The 22,707-nt window shown below is 34.8% G+C and overlaps 1 protein-coding gene across 3 annotated transcripts; it reads left to right on the top strand.

Annotated features, from left to right (window-relative positions):
- The first annotated feature begins 447 nt into the window (after positions 1–447).
- On the top strand, positions 448–22,584 carry LOC128170705 (fasciclin-1-like). Of its 3 annotated transcripts, none has more exons than XM_052836467.1 (13): positions 448–615; positions 5,333–5,504; positions 8,713–8,822; positions 13,139–13,326; positions 14,669–14,834; positions 15,423–15,543; positions 15,912–16,050; positions 16,733–16,892; positions 17,235–17,373; positions 17,601–17,748; positions 18,199–18,853; positions 19,879–19,996; positions 20,381–22,584. In XM_052836467.1, the coding sequence occupies exons 1-13, from the start codon at positions 493–495 to the stop codon at positions 20,590–20,592; spliced, it is 2,451 nt and encodes an 816-aa protein (XP_052692427.1). In that variant the 5' UTR covers positions 448–492; the 3' UTR covers positions 20,593–22,584. The 3 variants fall into 3 exon arrangements, with proteins under 3 accessions (XP_052692427.1, XP_052692426.1, XP_052692428.1); XM_052836466.1 differs by lacking the exon at positions 8,713–8,822 and adding an exon at positions 8,529–8,638; XM_052836468.1 differs by lacking the exons at positions 448–615; positions 5,333–5,504 and adding an exon at positions 8,529–8,638.
- The last annotated feature ends 123 nt before the right edge of the window (positions 22,585–22,707 follow it).

The raw sequence follows: 22,707 nt of genomic DNA, 5'->3' as shown, positions 1-22,707 counted from the left end.
CAATCACTGACTTCAGTGCGCAACTGGGCCATGCATTTTGATAAACATTCGTGTTAAATAAACTTCTTGGTTTTAAAAAACTTCCTGGGTTTTGAGGGTTTTACAGTTGAATTAGTTTTACTTTAATTAGAAAGTACATGCATTTTCCCTGTAATATGTTTCATGAACTCATCATAAATTAAAAGCAAGTCTTTTTTTAATATCATCGAATATCGCGGATGAACTATTTAACTTTCACCATTATTCTTTGTTTTTTTTTTGTTTGGTTGCTTGGTTTTTTGTTTTTGTTTTGTTTGTTTTTTGTTTTTGTTTTTGTCTTTGTTTTTTGTTTTTGTTTTGTTTTGTTTTATGTTTGTCTTGTTTTAATTTAGCGATCACCGCGATAAATTATGTTAAAAATCCGGTCAGCCTGAGACAGGTTTTCACCTCCCCGGAAATTGCGTGACGAGTAGCGCCCCCTGGATCAGGTAAACAATTTAAAAATCTGCAGTCATGGAGCGTTGTGGGGCGATCCTGCGACTTCTCATTTCGATTTATCTGGTTAATTATGTGAACGGACAGCTAATATCAGGGAACGTTTTACAAATTCTGCAGCGGACAACTGGGTTTTCTAAGGTAAGGTGTTTTGTTTCAACCTCACACCTGTAAATAGGTCAAGGTGTGTAGATTTTTGTTTTCAAAATGCGGAAATGGCGCAGAGCGTCCAGTGAAAGTCTGTGTACAGAATAAGGCTTCCTAAACGACGGGGGTCTAGCCTCTAACACGTTGAAAGAATTTCTAGGATACGTTTCATGCCATAACTACATATTTCTATTCCTTTTTAGGGTCAAATATGCATTTATATCACCTGTGATTCATAAAGATAAAAATAGCAGCTAGGATATTGACATTCTCAGAGATAGGACTGCGAGGTTTATAAATTGCCATATATCTTATCAGTTTTATCAGCACTAGATATTTCCATAATTCAGGTTGTTGATAAGAAATAAGATATATCAAAACAATTAATACACAAGACAATTGCATATCAATTGATTGAAACACCCTATATAAACAATATCAAAATGATGTGATTGTGCAAGAAATGAAACATGAGCTAATTTAAACAAAGAAATACCGGTACTAGATATATACATGTATATATATTGGTGATGTTTATTTTAATACACTGATTTTAAAGTGAATAAAAGCCAATTATTTAAAACATTTTTAGAATTTTAAGATTGAATTAGAAGCGGTGTGGGGAGGGGCCATTGCACACTGCATCCTAGTTAAAACGCAGTATCAACTGTACAGACTGAAATAAACAGTGGCACAATGTGACGTTACTGTGATAACTGACCTATCTAACCCTTTATCTAAGGATGAACATCTTTACATTGGTATAATTGTGACCCAGCCTCACAAATGAAGTATACACAATTGACATATAAACTGATCGATCCTTCACTCCGAAGCTGTGAAAAAAACATTTTTTTGTTTTTGTTATAAGTGTGTTTGTCTCCTCACCTACTTACAATACTAATAAGATTTATCCTTAGTTCTATGCAACAAGATAAGTGTAAAGTCCCCCCCCCCCCCCACCAATTTTTACTTTAAATCAAATTTTCTTCTTTAATTCAGATGGCTTAATTCCTCCTTTCATAAAATGTATTAAAGAGGTGTGTCAAAAACATATACAAATTTAAATAAGTTCAAATGATATTGTGCTTCCTGATTATAATTCAGAGTTTTTAATTTTTTACCTCTTACCCCGGTATAAAAAAAAAAAAAATTCAAATGAACCCCTGCTCCACCCCATTTTATGTAAAATCTTTGGATCAGGAGTTAAAACGTACCACTGCTCCACCCCATTTTATGTAAAATCTTTGGATCAGGAGTTCATATCATACCACTGCTCCACCCCATTTTATGTTAAACTTTTGGATCAGCCTGCAGTGTCATATTCATATGCGTATGTTCCTAATTATACGTGTATACCCGCAGCTATTCTATCAACAAGTTTTCTTCTATTAATCATGCGCTAATTGTTTAATTACAGGCCATCAATCAACTTTTACTGATTTATTTCAACTAATCCCTCACAGCGTTTCTTTTGAACTTGAGGTCATAGGCACATAGCAGATGACCAATGGAAACACTTGTTTTTTTGTTTAGAAGAACGGCCAGGAGGCATTTTTCATCTCGTAAATATGTCGCAAATTTGTAACAGGTCTCGACACTGTGCATGTCACATGTAGTTCATGCTCTAAATAGGACAGTGGCTGACCAATGGAGAACAATTATAAAATACCATTAGATGCATAACTAATCGATTTATCAGTTACTGTACATTAAGAGTTAATTTCATTGAATTTATTTCAACTCATTCCATTATAAAATTGTAATATTAATTTTTGATTTTCATATTCTTATTTTAAGTCTGCAGAAGGACCAATTGCAATGCACAAAATATAAAGCCTTAATCGATGGATGTATATATATATATAAATAGCAGAATTTAATTCTATCTTATAGACTTATACAGTATATAATTATTTTGACTTCTTTGTAAATCAAGGGCTTCTGATCTGCAGTCCTTTTAAATTAAGGTGGTATATGGGACACTCCATGTTGAGACGTATTGTTAAATGAAATGCACAATAAAGCCAAGTGAAATTATAAATCATATAGTTTTTTACGTACGGTAGTTTCTTTCCCAATTTTGTCACCTATCAGCATAGCGCAATGGTTTAGAGGGTTTACTATGGATCTGTTGGTTTGAGTTCGAATCCCACTGTGGATTTTAATTACAATTTTTACCTCTCCAAATATTTTAAAAGCCAATTTTGGATATAAATATTGTAAAATTTGAAAATTCTGAAGTGGTGAAAGTATTTCAATTATAATGTACTTTAATCCACATTAATATCGACAGATGTCCCATACCACCTTAAGTGCCAACTGCAAACGGAAGGTCTCAAATCTGCTCCTCTCACAGGTATCTTAATGTGGTTCTCCTCATAAAAGTCTAAGACTTGTGTCCTGCTCCTCATAGTCTCCTCACAAACTGTGTGTGAGGACTGAGGAGCTAGAGGAACAGATCAGAGACTAATTACAGGTGTTTTGATTTGACTGAATTAAACATAGTGTTAAATGGATTCTTATACATTGAACATTACTGGTGTTACATTGAGTTGATACAATTAGTCACACAATATGGTACATGATAAAAGAGAGAAAGGCTGCTGATGTATTACAGTAATTAATTACGTTACAGTCAGAGTATCAAATAGTGATCATGTTGTATTACAGTAATTAATTACGTTACAGTCAGAGTATCAAATAGTGATCATGTTGATGCTTATTTCTGCTCATACAATATGAAATATACAGGAGTTATTAAAAGTGGACTCCCTCTTGTTGAGCCAATATCATGTGTTATAATACAGTCATGTATTTATTTCAGTGGGTTTATGGTAGGATAATGAAAACTATTTTTGTAAGAAAAAATATTGCCAAAGTTTGAAAGGCCATTGAAATTTAGTGTATGGATATTACTATGTAGACTGATAATTTGATTGTTATCTGTAGTCCACATAAAGTTAACTATTTTAAATCGGCAACCTTCGAAGCTAATTTAACTTTGTTTACATTCACATGCTCCGTTTATGAGTCAGAGATGTTTTACACACTTGTCTATTTCAATGGTGAACCTTGGATATTATATGTCTATTTTAAAATTTGGTTTAATTGCTTCTACTAAAAAATCTGAATTTAATCATAAATACAATGAGAAGTACCCCATAGTTATTGTACGACCACAGGGTCCGAAATAATAGAGTGTGGGAAATACTGCGATTATTGAATCAGACGGCCATAAAAATGGGCATAAACCGGCCATAAAACACGGGAGATTGTCCGGTTTGATCTCTTTATGACAGAGCCGTTAGTGCATAGTGATTATAAGTAGTGATGGGAGAGAATAGTCTAGTGTATATGTACCAGCTCAAATATGGCCATCTGTGTTTAAATTTCTCAGGTGTATAATCAGACTATAAATAGTGAATCTAGCTGTCATGCAATATGCATGCATGCATCGATACAGTTTTAAATTTTCTTTACAATATATACCTAATATTTACATATTACGCAGAAGTTTACTGGTTTTGAAAGAGGGAAGTTGACATAATGGCCCCTGAGCCAAAATGCATGCTATCCAGCTAACATACACTTTTTAAAAAAAGATATACCGGTATATAAAGAATGCAACGGCTTTTATAAAACATTTAAATACAAATTAGGCAGAAGTGTACTTGTTTTAAAAGAAAGAAGTTCAATATTGGCCCATGCATGAGTCAACATTCATGTTTATGTACATTAAAAAAAAAAACAAACGCATAGGCTTTTATGAAGCTTTTTAACCCACTTTCAAGATATTATCTTTTATTTTTTTCTCTCTGCATGAAAGTTAAGAATGAACTATCAACCCCCCCCCATCACACACCTTCCCTTAATATATTAAAATAAACCATTTGTTTAAGTGATCATTGGGGGAAGGGGGGGGGGGTAACTCATAACTCTCTCGAAAGAACGTTTTTTTTTTAAAATTAAAATATTAAGTCAAATCAAAACCCTTGTTATCGTCATTATTTTTAATGTCAAAACCCAGGGTTTTTTTTTTTGGGGGGGGGGGGAGGGGGGGGGGGAGAGACTGGGAGAAATTGTGAAAGTGGAAAAATCTCCAATTAACAGAAAGAGAGAAGAAGAGTTAAAGGAGTGTTAAAATAAATGAGAGGTAGAGAAAAAATATTCTAAATATACAAAATGATCAGAAATAATGTACAAGATTAGAAAGAATCTGAGGTACAAATGAGAGATCATGTCAATTGAATGCAGGGACTCCAGGGGAGGTGTGCATTTATTTGTTGTAAATGTGTATTAGAGAGAATTAGACAGATAGAGAGAAAGAAAAAGGAAGAGAGAGAACATACCCGGTAGAAAGGTCTCTAATTCTTGTGAACAATATAATCAAATGTGCTATTATTATATTGATAATCATGCAAATCAGATTTCCTCAAACCTTAATCCCTAAATATTCCGTTACTACCTAATGTAAACTTTTTGTGAAAATGACATTCACACAGTCATCAGTGTCCCGTGGACCCAGTGGTGAGGGTGTAACTGTCCCAAGACACAGATTATTCTCTCTCAAAGTCATCTTCGCAAAATATTGAGAACCGCGGTGGTACATGTATCTGTATTTATGACAAGCAGTCGCAGCATCATCGCTAATTCTTGTTCAAGTCTCAACACGTACAACAATATTTTAAATTCTCTACTTTCGTTTCAGTTTGCTCAGTTGGTGGTCCGGGCCCAGTTAACCCGCCTCTATGAATCTCCGACCTCACTCACGTTGTTTGCGTTTAATGACACCGCCTACAACAATTTGCCGTACAAAGAACGCAATGTCATCGATAGCTACTCCGAGAAAGACCTCAAGGACTACATCATGTTCTGTACCAGTACGTATTTAATTATCGTAACTTTGAAATTCATTCTTGAGTGAGTTCAGGCTAAAGTAGTAATGAAACGTAGATCATAATCAAGAGTAACCTGTTGCAAATTTTGAATAAAAAAGTTTTGGTTGTGAAAACCAGAATTTTGAAAATTTTAAAATAAGATGTGCAAAATTTGGCTGAATATATACATGAGTACTGATTTTTCTTGATAATACTCATTGTGACATCATGTTGTGATATCATTAGGGGTGGAACGATGCATCTAGATATTAATACTGCATTGGGATTCAAGGCCTTCGATTCATTTTGGTCTTAATTTTTGGTTTATAGAAAAATAGTACACAAAATTTCAAATAGAACAAGCTCTTGGAATGATTACTGTTTCAATCAAGACCCGTGTGACATTTCTATCTATCTAAATTGGAGGTTGATGCAGTCATTCAAGGTATCCATGCAGTGCTTAATTCATGGAAAAGTTTATTCAAGACTGTTATTCATTTATTCAAATTAATTTAATTGAGGGCAGGCAAATCATATTGACCTGTGAATAGAGCGTTTCATTCCTATATATCACAATGGTTAAATACCGTGAAGATAATATTTTCCACAAAACAGCCACCTCTTGATTCTTGGTTTTTAAGCAATTACAATATTTATCTAATTAGACATAATCTATTTTTAAATTAATGGATTTTTGGGCTTTATATTTTTGGTTTACATAATGAAAGCAGCCTTAACTCACTCACAACATTATACACAAACTTAGCATACTGTAAGTGTATTATATTTAGTGTGTACGATATTTGGGGGAACATGATTTTTCAACAAGGAGATGATTAAGCGCATTTCTGAATGTGCCTATTTATCTACTTATGTATTTTGAATTTGACAATGTACTTGATTTTAGCAGAGCCCGTTTTCCGCTAAAAACGCTATATAAATAGAATACACAGCCAAATGTAATACGTTTACAGTATACAGTCAAACTTTGTTATCTCGAAGTAGATGTATTGTTTAAAAACTTTTGAGATATCCGAGTATTGGAGATATGGAGGGTAAAATAATTTAAAAATAAGTGGTATGGACTTACATATCACCTCGATACATCCATTATATTCGAGATATCAATGTTAAAGATATCAATGAAAGTTCAACTGTTAGTATATGCTTATGTATAAGTTTGATATTGCATGTTAGAAAGCCAAAATATACAACATAAAAACCTTTTACTGGAAATAAAACTTTAATATTGTGGACGATAGTCATATAACTGGAATCTTTGCTATATGTGTTATGTAGTATGTTGGAACTTATGTGGTATCAATATAACGAGTATACAATACTACATCTTATAAATTCTTATTAATAATCAGAAATTGTTGAAACTTCTTAGCAAGTTACCGGTATACATGGATAAGAAATGTTAAGTTTCACAACATAAATTGAAGTAACATCCAAAAAATTTGACAACAATCATGAAAAACAGAAACTTACTGTATGTAATTGTTGGATTAAAAATAAAAATGAAATCCAGATTGGATAGTCCATTAGGCCACATAAAATTAATTTTTAGATTCTCATCCCCACCCGCCCCTCTGAAAATAGCCCGCCTCGATGCATTTTTTTTTTTTAAACTGTGTGGAGAAAAAAAGAGGGCTCTGAAATTTTAAAATTTAAATTCAAAACATTTTAATGCCTGCCTGTTTGTTATCATATAAGGATACATTTAATGTCTTCATGCATTAACAGTTATTAATAAGTTGAAATAAAATGGGATTAAAAGATTACAAATGGGTTTGTGTGCCCATATTAGCATTAACAATTTAAAAGAATAGAACAGTTGTTATGTCTAGAACATATTGAACAGTGATAAAGGTGGTTTCTAAAAAATAATGTATGAAATCCGCCCACCCGCCCCATATTTTTTGCAAATCAGGATGAGAATCTAAATATCAATTTCATGTGGCCTTACAGAGAATCAAATTTTATGTTTATTTCAATTCCATTTCATCAGATATTATAATTCAATAAATGAGCGAGTGCCGCTCAGTTTCATTGTTTTGATGTGATTATGTTACATCCAAGCATAAATGTCATATACTGTGGAATCATTAGATTTCGTGGTGGCTCAATTTTCGTGGAATTCGTGGGGACCTCTCGTCCATGAAATAACATCCTCCACGAATTGATAAATTAGTGTAATAAAGTCATATTTCCTTTTGTAGATATATTATAAAGAATACACAAAATTACGTCCCCACGAACCTGTAAATTTTAAGACATCCACGAAAATTGGACCCCACGAAATTTAATTATTCCACAGTATTCATATTGCTGCTGCAAAGTAAATTCCAAAAACTCTGTGCAAATTAGTAATTCACAATGTCTTTGTAGATGATATACCGTATATCCATTTTTTTTTCATGTCACAAAATTTAGGAAAATTAGGAAAATCTGTAACAATTTTCATTTGCGCCACTCATTTTTTTGCGATATAAAAAGTTTCTAATAGAAAATAATACTGGATATAATTTCTGCGTAATGCAATATTTGCGATTCAGTAGGGGTCGCGAAAATTAGACCATCGCAAAAATTACCGGATATAGGGTATTTGATAATGTCCATATACTATTAGATATTGGAAAATGTCTGCTATTATACATATATATGGGACATTGTCTATATAGCTTAGAATTAGGACAATATCATTGTCCTTATATATATATATATATATATATATATATATATATATCCTTTCTTTATTCAGACAATGTCAGTTAAGATATATACAGAGCATTTATAGTCCATATAGTTATATTATTTAATATTTAACTATGTGCGCTGTAGGCTAAATGATAGATGATAGCTTTATACCTGTATACGGAATACTGAAAAAAAATTGTTTGCGTAGAAACCACTGTATATTTATAAACAGCTCAAAATGCATGAAATAATCAGGAACTATAGGCTCAATATTGGACGGTTAATGTCAGGAGATTTTCGCCTCATCTTTCGTGTGGTTTTCAGTCCCTGGAAATCGTCTACAAACCAGTGCGATCCTGGACAACCAATACGTGCGAAGCAGCGATGCGAACGGTGACCGCCTCTTTTTCAATCGCATCCAACGGCTGGACACGGTGAGTGGACGTTTTATTTTTTACTTGTACTCGGACCAGTTTAGTGGGCAGAGTGTCGTATTTGAATTTTTCAGTATACGGAACCCGCCTCACTTCAGGTGAAATGAGGGACAATTTGCAATTGCGAAGCATGGACTCCAACGGTGACAAGTTATTTATAAATCGTAAATACAGATCGTTCACAGTAAGTCCCGGGCGTTGTTTACTTATTCTGCATGAGGTGGTGACTTCCATATATAGTTTTTTGTCTGCTCTTTGATGCAACACACACTATTTACGCATTCAATTAATTGATGCATTTCGAGCACTTAGGCCATTTATGAAAAATTGTTTGTGTACCCTCTGCTAGCTTTATCACTGTTTAAACTTCAAGCAGAAAGATAGTAAATATTGGGTTTTTTTTTTTAAGTTGAATAATCATAATATCATTTCGTTCAGAAGCCATTTCATTCAGGTAGAAAATTGATTAATCAGCAAACAATTTGTATCTTAACACGATAAATGTCAAAAAAAAATTATTAAATTGTATATATAAAAGGGTACTTTTCAAGTAAACAATTTTTTATAGATGGCCTTTTCTGGCCATAGGAACTATTTTGTTATATATCTAGCAACTTTGGTTGTCTTAAAAGATAAGTTGTTTTCTGTTACTAATGAAAATCTATTAGGACTAATTTAATTCAATCTCTTTAGATATATATACTCTGTCCACGGTTTTTTTCTCCAGCACTCTTGGTTTGATGTTTAGATTCCTAAATACTTCTGTCTTAAAACAGTTGTACTTTGATTCACTGTAATGAAAAAAAGTTACTTCCTTGAAACAAGCGCAGCTAGCTTTTTCTCACTTAGTTGAACAAATCTTAAAAATCTTTGGGGATTTTTGAATTGCCTGAAAGATGTGAAATGTACATTTAATTGATTTAGACATTGCATCCTCTAAAATTGTTCCCCGTTTTTATAATGTTCACATCAACATGAATAGAAAGATTAATATATCTCTTTGTTTAGTGGCCAGCATTGCTTGAAATGTGATCTTCTTTGATCAGTACTAATGTACCAAGATCTTTGATACTAATGTACTAATGGAGATAGTTGATACTAATGTACCAAGATCTTTGATACTAATGTACTAATGGAGATAGTTGATACTTATTAATATACGTACTAGCTGAGATCTCTCTGTCATCTGTAGTTAGCTGCTAACCTTATAGAGAACCTGTCTTATCCTGATTACCGTAAACCAACTTTAACTATTATGCAAAGATTTTCGCAAGGTTTATCAGAGAGCCTCGTTGTTGCGCATAATTGTCGCAGCAAACATGTATTTATCGTATGGTTTTTGTTACAACACAAGATAAAGATCTTTTAAAGGTTTGGTCATGAAAGTTAGTTGCCGCAAACCGGTATGGTTAATCGTAGGTGAATCATGAGATTAAGTCGTCGCGAATTAAAGTTTGTTTACACTGTAGCTGCAGATCTGTGAGCTCCTAGTCAAAAAAAAAATCAGATATTTGTTAAAAATGTTTCGGGAAACTATATATTGGTCACTGTAGATTCTCAATTAAAAAAAAGGAATTAATTTCCACGTAAAATCGCAAGAGGCAATCCATGCAGATTTTAAGATCACGCTTTTATTTTTAAGATTTTTTTTGATTTATAGGAAATTTTAACCAAAAGTTGGTGATCGCAATTTTATATTCTCGTGGTTTGATACAAAACAGCGAAATCTCGAAATTAAGAACTTGCGTAAGATAAGGAATTTACAGTAATCAATCTAAACTAACAAAGTTTTTGTAATTGGAAGAGACTGTAGCCAAAACTTTGGTTTAACGTCAACCCAAAATTTCTCCATATAGCTACAGATTTGCAGCTAGTATTGTTACTGTATACAAAACAAAGTCAACGGCTCCTCTGGATCACCATATTGACAGTACTGGAAATTACTCCACAGAGCCTCCAGCCTGACCATTTACTGGACTAGCTCCAACGTCGGAAACTCTGAAATGTCAGATAATTGTTGTTAGGTTATTTCAATGTTTGTGGAAATGATCTGTTTGTTCTGATATTTGTTTGATTTGTTTGTTCACTAGCCTTTGTTTGTTGTTTGTTTGTACTGCTAACACTCAGTGTTGTTGTTGAAGGAGTTAATTGTTTGTACTGTGAGTTTGTAATTAATTTCTGATTAATTTGCTATTTTTGGGATCACTTTTACAGAGCACAAAAAATAATTATATTTTTGGTATTATTTTCATCAAATAGAACAAAAATCTCCAAAATTGACTTAATTGTGCAAAAAAAGTGATAGATTTATATTCCTTTTAAGAAGATTTAATGTACAAGGTTACAAATAATAATAATTATAATCCAATTAATCACTCATGTATATGCATGTGAATTATAATATGCATACATGCATATATTAATAAATTTTTATATAGTTTTACATTGATTTAAATTTGAAAAAAAAAATACTGCATGGTTAAATTTTAGTTTAAAATTTGCCTGCTGACAATTATAATGCTCTCTGTAAAGATAATGATTCAATATCAGCCTTAAATTCTTTGTTTGCAAATTTGTTATAAATTTAAGGCTGAATTGGTTGTTTTATGTGACTTGTCTACCTAAATATTCTAAACGAATCAAACATACATGAATTAATGTTAAATTGTAGTATTGTGAAAATGGAGAAATAACATTGGTGATACGTATGTACATCATTATAACTGCATGTTGACTGCCATATAGTTTAATTATATGAAATTAGGAAATGCCATTTGTTATAATTTTGCCTTTGTGTTCAATATTTGTCTGTCTGTCAATCTGTCTGTTTGTCCTTTTGTCTAACCATTGGGCTGCATGTAGTCAAACAACCCCGGAGACATTGAGTATGAGACTATACAACCCCGGAGACATTGAGTATGAGACTATACAACCCCGGAGACATTGAGTATGAGACTATACAACCCCGGAGACATTGAGTATGAGACTATACAACCCCGGAGACATTGATCAGTATGAGACTATACAACCCTGGAGACATTGAGTATGAGACTATACAACCCTGGAGACATTGATCAGTATGAGACTATACAAGTGCAGCGTCTTCCGTCATACTATTTAGGGTCAATGTTACTGACCGACTACAGAAATATATATTGCGTTGATCAATCTCATAGATGGCGAGGTGCACCTACCGTAACAAATATTTTGGATTTTGTTTTCCTAAGACTATCAAACGAGAAGCAAATTTTATAATCTACTCCAATCCATGCATAAATTTGCCTTGAAGATAATTTATATTGAATACCATATATTTTTTTTTTATATTAGAAATAATCACTATATATACCAGTAAAAATTACAATAAAATTGTTGAGATTTCGCTATCTGAGAGTCTGTGAGGCAATTCCACATACAGACGGAGCAGTTGCAGTTTCCCACTATAAGCCTGCGCGGGGGAGCTGCAGTTTTAGAAAAAAAAACTGCAGCTCCCCCGCGCAGGCTTATAGTGGGAAAGAACAATGAATAGGCAAATATATAGGGTTGATCGATCTCATAGACGGCAAGGCTAACCAATATACCGTAATGAATATTTAGGATTTTGTTTTCCCAAGACTATAAAAGGAGAAGCAATAATCTACTCCAATTCATGCATAAATTGGCCATGCAATGCAGCATCTCATCCAAGTTTGGCCAGTCAACCTCCTCAAAAAGCTTATTGTCAAATTGAGTTTTGAAATTGATAACAGATTAATTTTGTCTTGATAGATGTGTCAGACAGTCTTTGAAATCTTTGTTGAACCCTTGTTCACGTCCAGTGTTTTGGTGATATTTGATCAAAATGTTTTCTCTCTTTCCTCTGCAGAGGTTTGAGCAAATCTTGACCCTGCCATCTTATTCTTTGACGGACACAACAAAATGACATCGTTGAAAAGGGCAACTACTCGTATATTTTAAGAACTGGCAGAATGCAGATTCTGTATTAGATATAAAATTTTAAGATAAATAGCTAGGTGAAGCGTTGGCCATATCGTCAAATATCTATCCAAACAGTGATACAGATAGAATTAAATGTATATCTGGCAGTCAGGGAAATGGGGGGGGTGGTGGGGGGAGGGGTAGGGAGTTTACTGTCCGGTTTCCTTCATGTTGATAAACTTCAAGAACGTCTGTTTGAGACTCCTGACAGTGAGCGAGATACTGTATTGAATTTCATATTATGTTTAGTGTCCGGAATACTGTTAATATTTTATTTTATTTTCCAGAAACTCATATCTTAAATCTTAATTCTAATTTTAATCTTCATAAATATTTATATTGTATACCAACTGTTATTCAATGCAAGAAACTATGTACTAAGTTAATGGATAAAACTTCAGATTGCGGAATATTATAATACAAAGCCTTTAGTTAATTTATACATATTTGATTTGCATTTCCCACTTTAAAGTAGATTAATTTTTAATTAATTAATTTTAATTAAATTTTCTCCCACATAAGACCTCCTCTGGATCTTTTGGGCCGGTCAAGTTCTACGTCAATGGAGTAGAGATTTCAGAGGGAACTAATCGGGACATTTCCGCCACTAACGGGGTCGTGCACGGGTTGAACGGAGTGATGCGGAAGACGAGTCAGAGCACGGCGTACGGATGGATCCAGGAGCCAGAAGACTCCATACAGAGATTCACGTAGGTGTTGATTATTTTAATTCTTTATTGTCCTCTTACGCGGCCACACACAGACTGTTCTGTCTGTTTCCCAGGAAAAAAATTTCCACAAATGCAACAGCAGACTTCTTGTGCAATCTTGTGGCAAATATAAACATCTCTTTGACATGTGACAAGTATCAATTTATACTATCTATTTATGTGTCGCTATTTTTCTCTCTCTCTCTCTTGCATGACGTCCTAGACTTACTGTAACGGTCTTGGTATCACGTCCATTGTAAATATGGTTAAATTCTTTTGAGTTTATGTAATTTATCTATTGTAATAAATCTCTATACAGAGAAAATAAAAAATGAATGAATGACTTGTGGTGTCTGTGTAGATGATTAGATGATTTATAGATAATTTACACTTGATATTTAAATTAATATGACCAGGGGTGTCTGTAGAGATAATTACTGACAGATAAATTTTAGATAATTTAGTTATTTCCAATTTTGGGCTCGGAGGGCATACAAGTTTATAATTATTGAAAAGAAATTCCTTAATGAGAGATAACACATACATAATAGTCCATACACATACATTGTACCATACAAAATAGTCCATACACATACATTGTACCATACAAAATAGTCCATACACATACATTGTACCATACAAAATAGTCCATACACATACATTGTACCATACAAAATAGTCCATACACATACATTGTACCATACAAAATAGTCCATACACATACATTGTACCATACAAAATAGTCCATACACATACATTGTACCTGTGCATGTATATTAACAAACTATTCAGATGGTTAGAAAATCTAACAAATATCAGAGTGTTGACACAAATTTTAAATAACTAATACTGTATACATACAGGGGAATATTCGCCCCCGTTTTATTTTCGCCCCTTTCGCTCTCTTTGTCAGTGGGTGAATTTAGGACTGAGCGAACTCAAATTTCTCATTTTATCTCTGAGACTCCTTAATACAACTATGTCGGGGCGATTCTTAGACAAGGTGAAACTTTTTGCAAGTGAAAAAGGATGAAAATAACATGGGACGAAAATAGCCCTGTATACTGTAATTGACTGCCTATATATTTATACAGTAGGTTATATATTTATACAGTAGGTTATATATTTATACAGTAGGTTTTATATTTATACAGTAGGTTATATATTTATACAGTAGGTTATATATTTATACAGTAGGTTTTGAATTCTACGCATGATTCACATAAATTATCTAATGAGCTACATAATCTGTCTTTCTTTGCTATGAGTGTGATGCAGTGTATTTACTGTATAACATGTAACATTGGATTTGTACTGAAATGGTAAATTTTGAATTTTACAGACAATTCACCGATCTCATGAGCTACTTACACACATTTGAGAACATCAACGATTTGTCCTCCCCCGACAAAATCACCACCTTCTTTGTTCCCAATGACAACGCCATGCAAAAAATTCCGATGACTCAACTTAATCGACTGAGGAATGACCCGATGGAGCTCCAAAGGGTACGGCTAATTACCAAGAACAAAATGAAGTGACTAATAAAACAAACTTTAAAATTGATTGCTGTAGATTCATAATTTAATGTTAGGAATTAAAATCCAAGTAAAATCGCTAGATTTACATCTCACAGAGTTTAAAATCTTGGTTTATTTTTTTTGGACAGATTAAAAATAAATGAATCTGTGATAAAATTTCGGCATTTGCAATTTTGTATTCTCGCAATTTAATGCAAAACAGTTTAATTGCAAAATTAATTGCTCGCTTAATACTGTGGAATCATTAGAATTCGTGGTAGCTCAATGTTCATGGTTTTTGTGGGTAGCCCTCCCCCACAAATTTAAGTCCTCCACGAAAACAAGTTTTAAAAGAGTACCCGGTAACTTTTCATACTAAAACTGAAAACCAACACATCCACAAAATTACATTCCCACGAATAAGCTGAAAAAACGAACAATCCAAGGAAATTGGCCTCCACGATTTTAAATGAGTACACAGTGTAAGGGATCTACAGTATATGGTGTTTATTTTCCCTTAAGTTTCTCCGTTTCTTTATTTAGGGATGTTCAATATTAACTGTTTTTCTTTGACAGATTCTGCAGGCCCACTACATCCCAAACCGAGCCGTGTTCACAAACTGTATCTCCCACAACGAGGGCGCCACAAACGCTAAAGGACTCCCCATCACCTTCAGGAAACCGTCGGGGTACAATGGTAAGCTTAAAACAAGTGAATGTTTATCAAAATAACCACTTGGTACTGTAAAAGTGGTTAATATTTACGCCGGTGGTTAAGTACGCATTTTCTATGGACAAACAATACGCATTGGTGTTAAATCAAGCATGCTTTATTTACCACTCTAAAGTTTTGAATTTTTACCTTATGCCCAATGGTATGTTATGAGGTTTAAAGCTTACCATGCTTAAATAACTTTTACATTTCCTTATTTGTATCTCTAATTTGATAAGCCTTGTCTGATGTTAAAAGGAGAACTTTGCTTAAATTTTGGTGTCTTATTTATGAACAATAATGGTAATTAACTTTTTTCGGATGGATTTATTACGCGGCTTCTTTGCTTTCAGTGTATGTGAACAGTGATGGAGTGAGTGCGGCCATTATTGAGGGAAACATCACCGTGTCGAACGGTGTCGTCCACATTGTGGATCAACTCCTTGGATTCGTCTACAACAACATCCGCGAACAGATCCAACAGGAATCCACGTACGTTTTTTGAGATATGAACTCATTGACAAGTTAAAGTGGAGTATTAATTTGATTACAAAATATATGCCATAATTAAAATGGCATTATAATTCAATTCTTTAGAAGATGTTTGGCGCCATTTTAATTATGGCATATATTTTGTAATCAAATTAATACTCCACTTTAACTTAAAAAACAGCCCGATTAGTATTGCCACGTGACAAGAATTGATTATATAATCTTGGATATTTTAAGATTTTTAGAAATCTTTAATTTGGGCATTATATAATCAATTCTTGTCACGTGGCAATACTAATCGGGCTGTTTTTTTTAAGCATTTGGCTGAGTGTGTATTCTATTTAGTGTTTTTGGTGGAAAACGGCGTCCACTTAATCAAGTACTACGCCAAATGTAAAATATATTAGTAGATAAACAGGTACATTCAAAAATGCGCTAAATCAAATCCACGCTAACTTGTTGAAAAATCATATTCCCTCAAATATCATACACGCTAAATATAGTACGTTTACAGTATATAATAGAGGGCTCTTTTTGATGGAAATTATACTTGATCGAGTTAAAAAATTTAAAGCATAAATTAATACATTATTACCTGGACTGAAACACAGTTATATAATTAAATTATTCTGGGGGCTGTTATACTGTTATGTAAATAAAATGAATTGCTCTTTTTTTGTAGGAAATTTGAGCAGATGATCAACCTGGGGACGGAGACCGTGAAGAACTCCCTGGTCCAGCCGTCGGGCGTGACCGTGTTCGTGCCGCTGGATTCAGCCTTCCAGAAAGTGGCCAACATCCGCTGGGCCAACCTCAACTCCAACCAGACCCTGGTGGATATGGTATGTATAATCCTTGTGGATAAAGCTTTACTAGAACAAACGCCAAACCCTGGTGGATGTGGTGGAGATATCATCCTTGTGGATAAAGCTGTATCTACATACAAAATCCTTTTACAAACTTCACCTCTGAGCAAACAATGGTAGTTATGGTATTAAGTAGGTTTTACATGTAGATACCTGGTAATTAGGATTATCAATAATTATCCCATAAGTCTTTGAACAAAACTCTTTCACATGGCTGTATGCATAGGCACCTTCATGTGCAGATTGTGATGAGCATTAAGATGTAAAGTTAATATTCTTAGATATCACTCTGACTATAGATTGGTTTTTTTGTTGCAGGTTCTTCGTCTCCACATTCTTCAGCCTAACAACATGATCACGATCTCGTCACTGCCCGGGCTCAGTGGCTACGAGAGTCGGATGTACCGACAGACTCTGTACAGTAACGAACGACTCACCATCTACAACGAACGCAACGGTACGTCTCTGTAACCGCAGCAACTCAATGCTAGAATACTGCCTATAGGTTGTTTGGTAGATACTCTCGTATAGACTGTACTAATAGCTGAAAGACATGGTGGAACAAACGACTCTGTGGGCTAATGGTGTTTGGCCAGTTTGTCGCTAGTTGTTCACTTGATGCTATCCGTGTGGATTGAGGTTAGATACAGTGTTTTAATTGTATTATTTATTGTCCTTGTTTAGAGACCTGGGTGCAGGGTGGCAATGTGAAGGCACGAGTGATTCGCCCGGACATCAAGACGGTGAACGGAATGGTCCACATCATCGACTCACTGCTGGGAATCCCCTACCTGGACCTCCCCATGCTGATATGTAGTGATGTCTGGCTACTGTAAGTACACAAAGGTCATCCTGCTGATTTGTGGTTAATGTCTCGCAAAGGTCATCTGTAAGTACACAAAGGTTAACAATTGTTACACAAACACCCTACATGGGTCACTTGATGGCTAATTTATTAGTTCTTATAGGCCATCCTAGTCTCACAATTCTGAGAAAAAGATCAGAACAACTTAAAACCTTTACCTGGCAAACTAGTTGGAATGACATCCCTTGGAGAGGGGGAGGGGGGGGGAGTTTTCATGTCACATGATTGTTAAAAAAGATTGAAAATTCAAATGTGAAATATATTAAAATATAGATGTAAGGAATTGTATTGTGACTTTTGTAAGGATTTAGTTGTCAAATTATTTGAACTTTTGCAAAAACATAGAAACCAGAACAGGTCCTGGTTAATACACAAAGATCATTGATATGATATTGTTTGTTTGATATTGGTATGTAGGAGGACCTACGACTACATGAGACGAGTGGGCCTCAAGAACTACCTGACTGACCGGCGATTCACCGCCGAGAAGTGCAGCTTTGAGATCTATGGATACCCACAGAACTACGGCTCAGCGGTCACTCAGAACACTGGGTCCCAGTCCAGCCAGTGCTCCAACTGTTACATGCCCCAGTACCAGAACTCCTACCCCTGCAACAGTGCACTGTGTGCCAACACTAACACTGGGGGAGGTACCACCTGTCCCGGCTACTGCCAGCAACAACAGTATGCAAATACGCAGCAGTGTATGCAGTGTAATACCAATACCAATACCAATTGTCCAGATTACTGCAAACAACAACAGTACGCCAACCAGCAGGTGTGTATGCAGTGTAATGGCGGGGGGACCAGTCAGTGCCCCTCGACCTACATCAGCTACTGCAGCAACCCTGCCAACGCCAACGTCAGTCCCTGTAATGCCTACCCTTGTAACATGCTGAACGGGATGAACACGGGGTCTCAGAGTACTTCAGCCTACGACCTCGGGTTCTGTGGTACGACCGCTGTGGCCTGTGATTTCACGGTGTTCGTACCTAACTCCAGCGCCATCGACTACTTCTCTGTAACCAACAATGGCTACCGCGTGATGAGGGACACGCCAAGGTTCCAGTGGGTGAGTCCATTATTCACTGTTGTTGCTTGTTGTCCGTCTGTTTTAGTGGATGGTTGTCTTTATACAAGATAAACCTCAGCCTCTTCAGTCATCTGAATATAATGGAAGGTATAGAAAGGTGACTGAAGGTTTGTCTTATGAAGACACACCAAGGTTTCAGTGGGCGAGTCCCCCGCCCGGACTACCATAGTTGCTTGACTTCAGAAGATAAACCCGAGTCTATTCAGTGGACAGAACGTGGCGAGATTAGTGACTGGATGGCAGAGCTTTGCCATTTCAGTCACCATTTTGCTTGCTCCCTTTCTGTCACATTTCCTATGATATTAACTTTCATAAAGATTAAAAAAAATTTCCCAAAATGTTGATAATTATTGAGTAATTAGAGAAAAATCAATATCCGAGGAGGGTTGTTAAATGGTGACTGACTCAGGGTATTCAGTCATCTGAGTGTTGACTGGAAGGTCTCGACGGAATGGCTTCAGTCAGTCACTGTTACCCTATATTTCAGTGTTGACTGTGCTTGTTTTACATTATTGCTGTTTTACCGTGTATTGTACTTGGTACCATTGTGATCATAGTAAAACTTCTCTGCTGTACATGCAGTATGGCTAGTTCTTTGTGTCACATTAAAATTTCACGAAGTTTGATTTATTGCACCACAGTAAACAGGTTAATTTCCTGGAGTTAAAAAAATGCATTGTATGCAGTGAAATCTAGTGATATTCTCATGTTAGGGATTATGGTAAATTTAAAACTTTGGTGGGGAGGAGGGGGTGTAAATGTACTATACACCAGTACTAGTGTGGTATGTTCACGGTAATATGTTAATGCGGTACGTTCACACAATATTTTTGTTTTGCCTGTCACATGGACAAGATGTAAATTAACTCCTCCAAAATTGTTTTGCAATTTCATCCATCTATTACTCTAGTCTACTTAATATCTTCTTCTCATGTTGACTTATTTACTAAATTTAAAACTAATTATATCTTATAACTAATTATCCTTTTACCTCGTTTCTTCAGCTGTTCAAGCGGCTCATCCTGCCCGGGCGCCTCTACATTGAGAAGATAGGTAACGGTAACCACCAGATGAAGATGATGAACGGAGAACTCGTCACCCTGACCAAGAACAACGACCGAGGTAAGGCCAAACTCTATATGTGTCAGACATTCTGATTGGTAGTTACAGTGAAATGTTGCTCTAAACAACGTCGGAGGTAAGGCCAAACTCTATATGTGTCAGACATTCTGATTGGAAGTTACAATGAAATGTTGTTCTAAATAATGCATGGAATTAATGTATGGAAATATTGAAAACTTCACCGGGGGTTGTTGATTATTATATTAACAGTCGGTAATAACAGTGTAAAATTTGATCATGTACCAACTATACACATGGTATGAATGCCTTGACGTGTTGCATATTTAGAATCTGGATCAATCGTCTTGAATGAACTAAACCAATTCTACCTTGAGATCTCTTAGTCGGCTTTAATTGTAATTTTTTTAAATTGATGTATTTCAGACGTGAGGATTTACTTCGGTGGAGCATCGTCTAACGTTATTCACATGGATGAAGGGGCCACAAACGGGGTAATCCACATCATAGACCAGCTCCTGTTTGTGAACGAGGACCTCACTCGGGACGTGTCATCCGCGCGTCTTGTGACTTTCTCTCTGTGGCTCCTGCTAGGGACGATTTTTATTGCGCGATGGTTGCTGAGGTTCATGAGATGATTTGGGAGTTGATCCTGCCCTGTGCCGTTGCCTTCAGAATTTTTTGATACCCATATTTTTCATTTGTACATAGTATAGATGTATATGTATATATATTTTTTTCTTTCTCCAATTAACATATTATATATGTATAATGGCATATCTTCTGATCACTTTATGATCAAACCAACGTACGTCCTCTTCTGTACGTTCTGTGACATTCCTGTTGATTGAGAGAGGGTTTTTTTTGTTTCAGTTTGTGTCATTTAAATGTTAAGTCCATAAAAGCCATTGTGTGTCTTACACTTACAATGCAGGTGGTTGTGTCCTTACACCTGTTCGGTGCTAGTGTAAGTTTTAACTGAAAATTAAGGACTTTACAGTCAAAGTGAAAAACTTTTTAACGATCAGATTTTTTCTTTGTTTCATTATAACAGTTGTTAATGATTATTTTTGATACCCAGGGAATAAATTTTAAAGTACAGGGATATTCAGTGACTACTGGTATACACATGTATAATATGAAAACAGGTCCTTAACTCTTTTATGGTTTATCAATTCAACGTTAATATTTGGGAATTGAAATTCCTTTGTATCCATTTATTTAAATAGTTTTGACTAGTCAAGAAATATATGCAAACAGAGAAGAGATATTACAAAGTAATTTATATTTACAAAGAGTAATTATACGGTTTAATGTACCTTAATACTTCAATCATTATAGTGTGTAAGGAATGAAAGTTTTGAAATCTGACCTCACATCAACGTGCCTCCTCAGTTTCTGTGTCCTGCGATTGTTTTGTTGTTAAAAATCAAATCAACTTCTGATCTGTGATATGAATCATTCCATTACAGTTTGTAAATGAAAACATTCCTTTTTTTCCCCTCAAAAAATGTTGTCGTAAGATTGAGGTTACATGACCAATTATTTTTTAATTAGGTCATGTTTGTTGTTTACAATTTTATGTACCAGGGCATCGTTTTCTGTTCATTTATATTTTTAGTCATACATCTAATTTTTACATGTATTGGTCATTGTGTCATACTCCAAATACTGTAGACATGTTATATTTGGGCTGTGTATTTTACTTACCAGCATTTTTGGCAAAAAAGTGGCCTCCGCTCAATTAAGTACATTTTGTTAAAAAGAAATTAAATGATTTCCGCCAAATATTGTACACGCTAGGTAAAATACGACTACGGTATGATATTTTCCAAAAAAGCTTTTTCAGCAAGTTAGCATGGATTTGATTTAGGACGTTTCTGAATGCGCCTGTTTATCTACATATATAGGACATTGTGTGTTATTCTTCATTAAGCGGACACTGTTTTTCACCAAAATCACTAAATAGAATACACAACCAACTGTAGGGTGTTTACAGTACTTTGATTTTTCATCACTCTGGCATGCAGGGCTTACAATTCTCAACCGTATTATTCCATTGGCTATTTCTCCATGTGTTTGATTGTTGTGATCATTCTTCACTCTCTATTGTGAGGATTCTCTCCCTTCATTCCATTAGCTGTAACTGTCAATCATCTTTGATTGACATGTGTCATGTTGCAATTGCCATATGTACATAGTGAGTGAATGACTGAGTGTTTGTGATGTTATTGAACTGTGATGTCATAAATGAGTATTTTGTTATTATATACATGTAGAGTGGTAATAGCTAGCCGGTGTTTTATATGAATGCATGTAACCATTTTAACGACCAAGCTTTTAATTCCACTAATCGCTTCTTATATACATTTTTATCAACCTATAGCTGTCTTTCAAACAGCATCTTCCATATCAATTCATGCATGTTATGTAATCATATGTAAAATGTCTTAAATCATATCTTTACAATAATTTAAATTTTTACACGTAACTATGTTTTCGTGTTGTTCTAGATTCAATGTTTATTTCATTGAATTTTTAATGTTTCTAATTTTTATTTTTCATTCTTGTACTTGCTAATCATGTTTAAGTTAAATGGGAGGTTTTTTTTGTTTTTTTTTTTGGGGGGGGGGGGGGGGGGGTGAGATTAGTGATCATTACAGCATTACAGATGTATATCTAATCTATAAAGTGTTGATATTTCATTTCAATTTCTGATGGGGGGGGGGGGTCCAATTAGTGAAATGGATGTA

This window comes from Crassostrea angulata, chromosome 2 (assembly GCF_025612915.1).
Source record: "Crassostrea angulata isolate pt1a10 chromosome 2, ASM2561291v2, whole genome shotgun sequence".
Taxonomy (NCBI): Eukaryota; Metazoa; Mollusca; class Bivalvia; order Ostreida; family Ostreidae; genus Magallana; species Magallana angulata.
Note: the sequence above shows the minus strand (reverse complement) of the source record. Positions and strands in the feature narration are given on the sequence as shown.